General features: G+C 40.0%; 1 protein-coding gene across 1 annotated transcript in view; it reads left to right on the forward strand.

Moving 5' to 3' along the window:
* The window catches only part of LOC109981714 (CD9 antigen), a 15844-nt gene extending 7499 nt beyond the window's left edge, over positions 1-8345 (forward strand). The window contains exons 3-8 of the mRNA XM_020630627.3: positions 5935-6032; positions 6455-6529; positions 6643-6735; positions 6813-6887; positions 7098-7181; positions 7304-8345. Of these exons, the coding sequence (XP_020486283.1) occupies positions 5935-6032; positions 6455-6529; positions 6643-6735; positions 6813-6887; positions 7098-7181; positions 7304-7369 (491 nt within the window). The 3' untranslated portion in view covers positions 7370-8345. The remainder of the gene's footprint in view (positions 1-5934; positions 6033-6454; positions 6530-6642; positions 6736-6812; positions 6888-7097; positions 7182-7303) is intronic.
* The last annotated feature ends 2838 nt before the right edge of the window (positions 8346-11183 follow it).

Here is an 11183-nt window from a genome sequence, read left to right on the forward strand (position 1 = left end):
TCTCTCTCTCTCTGTCTCTCTCTCTCTCTCTCTCTGTCTTTCTCTCTGTCTCTCTTTCTCTCTCTCTTTCTCTCTCTCTCCTCTCTCTCTCTCTCTGTCTCTCTCTCTCTCTCTCTCTGTCTTTCTCTCTGTCTCTCTCTCTCTCTCTCTCTCTCAGTCTTTCTCTCTGTCTCTCTCTCTCTCTCTCTCTCTGTCTCTCTCTCTCTCTCTCTCTCTCTCTATGTAAATTAATTTGTTACTTTACACCTCTGCCATTAGGACAAATACAACGAAACTAAAACATAGTACCAAATCGTTAATTTTCCTAACTAAACAATTCCAACAAAACCACAAAGCAGCTCAAAATTTGACTTTCACTGAAGAACTCAAAACGAAGACGACGCTAGATTGAATTTAATGTCACAACGTTATGAAATAAGAGACTTGTGAGAGATCGATTGTGTTTGTGGGGATTCTGAACCTTTTGGAGTAAAAAATAAAACATTGAGCTGTACATAATCCTGCAACTATAAATAAACAAATGAATTACTCTGAGAGGAAAATAAAACAAACAAAGCAATAAAGGTAACAATAATCGTCGTAGATGAAAAACATGCATACACACATTTATCTTAACTTGTAAAGCCTTCACGTTTATTTAAAAACACCTCATAAAGCTGTTATTGTACACACAGTAACAACAGAAAATAAATACGAGATTGTATTTGGGCCTGGTCTCCCAACAAAGGCTTAGGACTTCTTCTAGGAGTTCTGATTCAAAAGTAAAAACATTTTTTAAATCTGTTCCTCTCCCTTGTACAGTATGGGAAAGTTTTGTTTCAGTTTGACATTTTCAACACAGATGTCATTCAGCTGCTTCATTCTCTTAGAAGGACAATATCAAAACAGCTTTGATTATTGGGTGAGCTTTTCCCTCGACGACTTCACACCATTTTCCGAATACAGCTGCAATTTTCAAACTTTTTGAATGCATTCAAACTGTTCTCTGACGTCCCACAGACGGATCTGTTTCCCACAGGAAGTAGTCCGTTGTCTTTTTAACTTGTGAGGAACTTGTTGTCCTCTTGCAGTGAGATCTGAATTTAACACACAGCAGGTGATTAAAGGGAATAGTAGAAAAAGACAATCAGGCTTCAGTTTGGAGCAGGACTCCATACAATAGGCCCTCTCTCTCTCTCGCTCGCTGTCCCTGCGTAGGAGGAGATGATGAGAATAAAGCCTATTCTTGTTGCTCCGGTTAGACCATGACCTAAAATGGTGACTTCACTTCATCAGCTCTCTGCTGAGCTTCCATGGAACTGACTGCACCCCCTCCTCCTGACAGCAGGTTGGGTGGGGCAGGTGACAGCAGCAGCGATGATACTGAGCCATGCAGACCATACTTGCAAAATCAGTAGCTTGTATGACTATAGGGAAGAAAAGCACAGTTTAAACATTATTAAGTCAGTGCTGCTCTGAATCATTGTTTTTATCTTTATTTTAGCATGAAATATCCGCCGAGACAAAGATCTGTGCAACAATGAAAGTAAAAGCAGAATAAAACGTGTAGATGAAAACACAGCAAAACTATTACATATGCATGAAAAACAAACGTATGTATTTCCTTCCAGAAGCTCAGGCTCTATCGCTCTTTAAAAACACTTACAGATACCAGGATGTGCAGCAGTCATGAAGACAGACTTCTCTTTTATTCAGTCTCATCATATGATCTAAAGTGTCAGTGAGCAGAAACGGACTGAATGTTCTCACAGGTGTTTATGCAAAGAGCTGCAGGTGAGATAACGTTCATCGGTACATTTGAGATGCAAATATCATCAAGCTCACCTGAAGTTTCTACTGAAGCATGAACTTAAATAGCTCTCTGTACTGAAGTTAACTACACACTTCAGCAGCAAATAATGTGCCTAAACTTCCACTATAATATCATCTGAAGGTCAACTCGTCAAGCCTCAGGACCCACCACCTTCTCCTCTGTGAAAAATTGGGGCCCCGAATTTCTGACATTTGTTGACCAATCAGATTTGTTTACTGAAATTTTTTTGCAGTTTGGACCTCAGTCCGTAAAAAAAACGTGACAGAAGCAGGAAACCGGACAAAACAAACATGTTTAAAAAGTGCTTCAAATACTTTTTTACTCAAGTTTTTCCAGACACACATTCACCACCCACTGAAAATGACTCCGCAACCCACCTCTGGGCCCCGACTCCCGACCCAGCGGTTGAGAACCGTTGATCTAAAGGGTACCATTGAAGAGGGAGATTTTATAGACAGACGATTTTTGTCTTTAATATCATGTTGATACTTCTTTATAGATTCAAATCCTCATAAAACGGGATTTCGAGGGTATCTAACTGCCGTGTCGTGATAGAATTATTCCCAAAATAGAAGGAGGGACATAATGATGGGATGAATTGGATTGGATCATTAACTTCAACAAAGCTTTTTAATTGGTCGTAAAGAGATAGTGAGTGCAGGATGAGTCATCACACATTTTAAATGGTTTACAGGAGGAGAGAATAAAGTTATTTTGATGTTAAAACACTCAGATGATGCTTTATTGAAATGTTGTGGCAGATGTATAAATGAACATTTAACACAGGAATGCTGGATTTAAACAAGGAAAATGTATTTTGTTTGTATTATGGGGACTTTAAGCTGTCCAGAAGTGCACAAAACTGACAGGAAATATTCATCTTGACCTGGAACAATGTTGAAATCCTGATTTTATAATTGCATCAGTGTCTTAAAGTCATTCAATGACAAGGCTCTGATCTTTAATCTGATGAATATTTGAAAGCAAAACAATGACGTGTGTCTGGAGATAAAAAAAAACATAGTTCAGCTGATGTGTCATTATCTCACATCGTCTTTGAATATTTACTTTGAAGGACGTAGTTCACAAAGTCTTCACACCGTTGAAGACTATCAAAAAACACTTCATGTTCATGAGTCCGACCTAGATTACATTTTTCTTCTTTGGCCCATCAGTCATCCCTTCAACACATTTTACACATATGATGCTATAGTTCAATTAATTCATCTTGTGGAGGGGTTGTGGTTCATCTTGTCGACAACGACTGATGAACACCTGAGTTGGTCGCAATGCACCAGCTAGTTTAAAATGTTTATATTTTGCCATGTACAATAAAGGCATTTCATTCCATAAAAATCCTACAGTGTGCATTGGAGTGTCTTTTGCAGGGTAGTTGCAGTTTGCATGCCACCTCTTCACAAGATGGATTAACCATAGCAAACCGCACTCAGGGATCTGTGACTAGAAAGAACCAGCAGCGCTTCCACTCTTTTGTTTTCCTATGATGCTTGTAGTTTTTCTGTTATCCTGCTAACAGACAAATAGCACCGAAAGCACAACTTCATTTGTGGCAACACTTATACAAAATGAATCGGAACAATCTACAATGAGTAACTGATCATAATGAATACACACAAGAAAAAAAAAGATGTAAGATCTTTGTGCACAAGTGTTGCCCGGCCCTGCGGCAGCTCTCGTTGTTAGGCAACAACAACCCGCAGCAGATTACTGAGCGCAACAGCATCAGTTCTTTTGAATGTGTGAGAGCTACTGCAGAGGATCGATGATGGTCTTACAGTGGAGCCTTAGCAACAAAACAAACATGAACTTAAGCCCCCTGAGCAGAGCGATGGAGCTGCCTACATGTACGTCTAGCAGCACGGGGACCGCGCAGAGAGAGGGACCAAAACGAGGCAGAGCGTCAGCATTCCCTACAGATTCATTACTTTCCATCCTGTCACCTTTCTTCCTTGTAAACAGCTTTTATGTGCAAAGCTACGCTAGATAAAGAGAGAACTTTAAAGACATTTATTAACGTTTGCTACCAGCATGCACGTGGAGGCTGGATTAGGAGATGGAAAACATCACTACATAAAGCTCTGTGCCGACACTTTGTATATACACTTTTCTTTCTTGGCCTGTTACATTTTCCATTTCAAACCAAGACACTGCTTTGAAGCATGGTATCCCTCGCTTCCAGCAGCTCATCTTTACGTCCGCTTCTGTTCAGCAGCAGGAAAACAACAGCTTGCACCCCCCCCCCCCCCCCCCCCCATGAGGACTAATTAAATTGCTGCACTGGTTGCTGTCTATGTCACTGATTAGACCCTGAGCATGGACCTGGGGGACTTCTGCGGTGTTGGGTTACAGTGTAAGGGGCTCTGTAGTAGTGAGGGAGGGGAGCAGACAGGAGGGAAGGTGATGACATCGAGGCTCGTAGGGAGGTAAGGAGATGATGGGATGGGGGAGGATGTAGTCTTGTTCTGCAGCAATTAAGCAAGCCTCTGAAAATTAGATTTTGCTTCTTTCTTTTTTTTTTTTTTTTCACCGGACAGATGGCGCGTGTTTTACAGTTTGACCCTGCAGGAACATGGAGTCTGTCTGATTGGCTGAACGATCAGTTTGTGCAAAAATAGCAAGAAGAGCTCAGAGTTATGACATCGTGTGATACTTCTGTAGACTTTAGATGAAAGCTAAAGCTGGAAAATAAATATTTTTTTATGAAAACTAAAAGACAGGTTATTTGTAATTTTAGATTGAACAACATGATAATTCATGAGGTCATTGGATGAAATAGAGGAAGAAATCAGGATTTTGTAGTGTTAGAATGAATATGTACTTTGACTGTTAGAATATTTACATGATGAACTACCAAGCAGCCATTAACAACACACACACACACACACACACACACACACAAAATAAATTACCCTCTGCAGTACCTTCATGGCCCAGCGGGGGGGGGGCCAGAAGTTATTTGCATGCGTGGTGCAGTTTCCTTCTGTCTTTGTTTCAGTGACACGTGATGTCATCTAGCCATTCTGTTTTCTATCATTTCGATAGCATGTTAACGAGGTCTTGACGCACATAAACAAATGAAATATAAGAGTGATAATGCATCAAAGGATGAAATCAGAGGCTTGTTTATCTGTATCTATTTTGGTTTCTTATTGTACCTCTGAGACATGTGAGGATGGGTGGGATTGGAAGGTTTCTGCAGAAAACAGCGCTGCATCAGATGGTCTCTTTGTGTATTTACTGTCAACAGTTACAGTTTTTGCTTTGTTTTAAAGAGCGCTTATCCAGCTTAAAACCAGCAGAATAGACCACTGACAACCATGCAGGTTTCATCTGACAGATACAACAAATACGGTTTGCACAATAAAATCAGGAGAGGTCTCTTTAAATTACATAAGGAAAACTATTTTTATGTCAAAGTATGGAGGTTGAGTTTTTTGAGTTTAAGGCACAGAGTCTGAGGAAAGAAGCTGCTCTGTAGTCTGCAGCAGATATTTCTGTATCACTTGCCAGATGGCAGGTGATGGTGGATATCATCCTTCAGTTTATCTGTTTGGCTCTATGAAGGCACCTCAAATGATTAGTTTTGTTTTATCACTCATTGATATACTGAGTGGAGGCAAAGAGACAAAGGAGAGCTATTTTAGAACAACCAAGAAAAAGTGGCAATAGTTTGTGTCAGAGATTCTCTTTGTGCTCAGACGTCTCTCATCTCGACTCGAAACTTTAAAATTCACAAATATCTGCCCTGAAGGTGGATGCTGATAATCAGAGTGAATTGTGGGAGGCGATTCAGAGGTTTCTGGCCAGTCGAGGAGTTTCCACCTACACTTTTCTTGTAGTCAAACACACAACAACAAGAGCCTTTTTCAGAACAAAGGACATGAGAAGAGAACACAAGGAGTGGGGTGATGCTGCCACCCTGTGGAGGAGCTGTGAACTACAGTCATGTGACAGCTCCATGATTTGATTCTGGTCTTCATTGTCCATTTAGGTCTTTTAACACTAAACATTACTAGACTGTTGTATAGTTCATCAGCTGTTTTACTTCTACAGAGTGACACAGTTTAAAGTATTAATCTTTTCCTCTCTTCTCCACTCAGCGGTGTACATCCTCCTCGGGGCAGGAGGGTTGATGATGATCGTCGGGTTCTTCGGCTGTTTTGGGGCCGTACGAGAGTCTCAGTGTCTTCTCTCGTCGGTGGGTACATGAATGAGCTGCCTATGACAGTATTCATTCACAGTTTTGTGTTTTATTGTTTGGATACAAACTTCTTGTGGGGGGGGGAAGCCTGTTAGAATTTCTTTTCTATTTGGTACTAATTGTGAAGACAAAAAGAGTTTGATTGGTGCACTCTCCATGAAGTCTTGTTAGTTTTGATTTACCTAGAGCTTTTGTTTCTTTCAAGGACACTTTCCATGGAAGAGGGAAACTTCAATTATCAGGAAATGTTTCACTAAATTGATTGCTTGGTCAATTGCTGTTTCCCACAGTCACACAGACACTTTCAGTCTCAGTTTAAAGGTTTTAACAAGAAATAACTGAGCTAGAACGTGAAGTGTTACCTTCCTAAACTCCTCCCCCTAAACTTGGAGACAATAACACCTTTTTCTCTTCCCAAGTTCTTCGCCTGCCTCCTGATCATCTTTGGAGCAGAAATCGCAGCTGGTGTGTTTGGATTCTTAAATAAGGAACAGGTACAACTCTTAAGTCATTCATTTAAAAATAAATAATGTTTAAATGTTTCCTCGTAATCTGGAGAGGAATCCTCTAAATGACAGATTTGTTTGTCACCTTTTGCTCACAACAGATTGTTGAGGAAGTCCAAAAGTTTTACAGCAGCTCCATCTCTGACGTCTCCAACGCCAATGGCACTGCAATAGCTCTCCTTTACCACAAAACTGTAAGTACAATTCAGTTAAACTTGTTCATGGTTTAATTTTGTTATCTATTACTCATCATCACTCTTTTTCATGACAGCTGAACTGCTGTGGAGGATCCATGTCAGAAACCTCGACTGCTCTCTGTGCAGACTCTACTCCAGAGGACACACCGGTAACTACATGCGATACTTTATACACTGCTATGACACTTCATATCCACATGGTGGCAGTGTGGTGCTATTTTAAGATTCAAAGATTTGCTGCAATTCAGAGTTGAATCAGTCCTGATATATAATTGATGTTTTTTTAATATGAAATAGTTCACAGCAGGACGTTGTGAATCATTTCGTTTCCTAATGAAATCCTAACTGCTGTGTTTTAGGACTGTCTCACTGCTATAACAGACTTCTTCAATGAGAAGCTGCACATCATCGGATTCATTGGGATTGGAATCGCAGGAGTCATGGTGAGATTTGTCACAACTTTAAATTGAATTCACGGTCATTTTTTTGACCATTTATCTTTGCTCTCATTTGTCTTATGATACTGATTTGACTCTAACGTTTTCCAAATGGTGTTTGCTTTCAGATCGTTGGCATGTTCCTCAGCATGTTCCTGTGTTGTGCCATCAGGAATAACAGGGAGGTTATATAGTCGATTAGCACCCTTCGCCTCTTCCATCCCATTCCCACCAGCCAATAAGCCCACTACACCCTCCTGCATCCCTTCAGAATCAACCCCGTCTGCAAGAGAAGGGACACACCAAAGTTACATTTCACTTTCATTTCTCACAGTCCAGAGTGAGCTGGTGGGGGATTTCCTTAAAAAAGAAAGAAGATTTCATCCGTCTACAGGTCAAATTCAACACGATACGCTGGATCGTTTCTTTTTTTTCTCCCCCACTCCACAGGCCCTGAAAAAGTTAACCCTCTGCTCTTTTTCATAACACTCGCTCTGCTTTTGGCACAACTCTGTTACAGTCCTCCGTTACAACATCTTTCTGTTCACTGCAACTCCAACACGACTCAGAACATGGAGCCTTCTTTGACACGGGAATGTTGTGATTGAGGAGTAATGCTGTAAATACCAACACCTATGTTATGCACCTGCTCTTGACATTATTTATCGCTCTCTTTTGAAGTCATTTATTGGCCTTATCTTGTGTGCTTAAATGTTTGGAGGACTAGTCGACCTTTGCAGAGTGAGTTTCCATAATGTGCCTACTGTATATTTATTCACAACGATAAGCCTCCAGCTTCATTTTCCTGCTGATTTCGATATGTACATAACGCCTGTGCTTAGTCCTAGCCAACACACTCTCGAGTATTTCTTTTTTTAGAGCACAATACAGGACATGTAGGCATGGTTTGAACCCGAAGTGTGAGAAAATGTCTGATGATAAACTGCCACTCTGAATCTCCAAATTCTAAAAGGTCATGAGTAACACGACGTCTTGAGCTCTCCCGGGGAGCATGTGTGAACTGTAACAGTGAGTTAGTTTGCCTTTTTGTGTGGATTATTTTGGATGTAAATTTTGTTGGTGTGCCAATAAGATGTGAATTATAGGATAATATAGTTTATGTCATACTCTTAACCTTAATAAAAACACATTTTGTGTGCTTTTATTGAATTGTTTGGCTGTTTTTTCGTTGTTGAAGAATCAAAGGGAGACTTCCTGTCAGTTTGTCTGAGGTGCAAGTCGAGGGTAAATGCAAATTTTGTGGTCAGTGAAGTTCCTGAACACATACGCACTACGTGTACACTCATCAAGTTGAAATGGCTGCCATCCAGGGCAAGGCAAGCAGCTAAATCTATATAGCACATTTCACACAGAGGTTTAACTTTATACAGGTGGAGAGAAACTTCAGAATGACATCCAAAAAAACAGAATGACTTTATACCATTTAACAAAAGTGTTTATTGTAAAAAACCCAACATATATATTTAACTTTAAGGTAAACTCCTGCACACTGTCTTACTGGCAAACAAACGTATTGGCAACCTTTCAGATACTAGATCTACGCACATCAGGCAAACAGTTTGCTTTGTCACCTGGGAGTTTACCTTTAGGTTTTAATGGACACGTTGCTCTACTACGCACCTGTCTTATGAAATGGAAGTGTGAAGGTTTTTTCTATCTAGAAAAAAAACATATCAAATGAAATAAACCCTTTAAAATACAGTAATAGTGTTTCTGACAGTGCATTTAATTAATTAAAATGTGACAAAATAGCATCTGTATGCATAATCTGCTCTCGTTACAACTCTTGCAGCAGCCTTGTGAATGAGGTGAAGTTGCCTTTGACACGAGGCCCCTGATTCTCACTTTTTGTTTAAGGATATAAATGTTGTAATGGCAATATTACGATTTTTTCCCATGTTCCAATTATTGCCATCAATACACAGGTAGGGGTGAAGTCTTAAGGCGATGCAAACAATGATTTTCCCGCCGTTACTATAGTTGAGTTGGAGGTTTATTATAGTTAATTGATGGGGATATGAGAAGAAAAAACATACCATTTCCAGTTTAATGTAGCCAGTAGAATACCTGTTGTTGCTTGTCTGAGTTCTGGTCTGAAACATGAATACCGGTCTGGTGAGAACTGTCTGTGCTCCCCCTACCTGTGCCTTCCCCTTCCTGTCACCTATGCCACTATATACTGTATACACCCCTGTGCAGTGTTCCTAGTGGAAAATAATATGTCAAGATAAATCTAATTATATAACATGCCAACGATAAACACAAAATGGCTCCTACAAATGTAGAGTTGGTTATTGTCTTAATGTGGCTCGCTATCTGGGTCTTTTCAAACAGAGATTTCTAACCTGGGTTTACCTCTTTAAAGCTCTGGAATCAAGGTGAGCCAAACTTAATTTTTCCTTGAAGGAAATTGGATTGCCTCCAGACATTCAGGTGCCTAAGGGTTTGATGTAGTGATTCCAAGGAACTGTCAATGGATCATTTTTTGTAGGGCACCAATTCACAACACGCGTTATCTCAAGACAATTTAGAAAAAGAGCAGGTCTATACCTTACTCTTTGTCATATTATCTACAAAGACCCAACATTATTGGCTTTATGAGCACTACGCAACATTTAGCAAAGTTACAGTGGAAATGAACATCCTTTAAAGAGGCAGAAACCTCGAGCAGAACCAGACTCATGATGAACAGCCATCTGCAGAAACTGTGTCGGCTTAGATTGGGATCGAGGGAGATGCAGGAAGAAAGGATGATACCAAAGAAGAGGGGCCTGATAGCTGAAGGATCTACCTCCTGTAGTATCCTATCTGTCTGAAAGAGTTAAGAGTAAATCTGAGTGTCGTCTGCTTACTGATAAACATTTTGGCCTGTATATTACCTAAAGTGTGTACAGACTGTACATGTAAGGCGGCTGTGGCTCATTGGTAGAGTCGGTTGTCTCTCAACCAGGTCGGTAGTTTGATCCCCGGCTGCAGCCTTGGGTAAAACACTTAACCAAAACACAAGTTGTTTTGTCCGTGGCGCATGAATGTGTATGAATGGATAAGTGAATACTGATGAACACTATACATAGCAGCCTCTGCTATACCGGTAAGTGTGTGAACGGGTGTGAATGGTTAGATGTGGTGTGCGGTGTAAGAGTGCTTTAAGTGGTCGGAAGACTCGAAAAGTGCTTTACAAGCTCAAGTCCATTTACCATTTACAGGTTGAATAGTGGCCCAAGTATTGAATCCTGGGGAACTATTTGTGTCAGGGTGATCCATTCAGTGAATCACGTAACAGCCTCTTCCAGCCTGTAATGAAGTATTTCCTGGTCCTCAGTATCAAAGGACTTTTCTCAAATGTAAGACAAATTCGACTGACAACCTTTATCAGTGCAAAGATTTTGCCTAAGGGCGGCTGAGCGTAAAATACGACTTGAGTAATTCAGCAAAATTGAGAATATGACAGAATGGGACCCAGGACTGGGTCTTCTTGAGAAAATATAACACAGCCTTGACAAAATCCTCTGTGCAAAAGTCCCTCTGACCTATTTTCAGCTACACAGAGAACCTTTACTCACCGAGGCCACAGGATGTGGTTAAAGGCTTAGCAAACAGTGTATCTGGTATTTTAAAAGTTTTTTTATTTTTATTGAGCTGCTGTTATCATAGTTCAATTAACCTTAAAGGTAAAGATTTTTATAATTTTTCAAGCAAATAATTAATTTTCTCAAGCCACATTTCCATATTGTGGAATAATTAGTTTAGTAAGTTTACGACAGATTAGAAAGATACGCATTTACTCAGAACTTCTAATTCAAGACGTATAACAATTGTAAAGCTAAAATCAAACATTTATTACTAGTTCATACCCAAATTGTATTGATTTAACATCTTTTACATTACCATAAACTTCCAGCAGTTTGAAGAAAACATTAGTGCATATTAGATTTATAAGACACTACGTCTTCGTTATAGTCGCCAAATCATTCAACAAACACAAAA

This window comes from Labrus bergylta, chromosome 5 (genome assembly GCF_963930695.1).
Source record: "Labrus bergylta chromosome 5, fLabBer1.1, whole genome shotgun sequence".
Classification (NCBI taxonomy): Eukaryota; Metazoa; Chordata; class Actinopteri; order Labriformes; family Labridae; genus Labrus; species Labrus bergylta.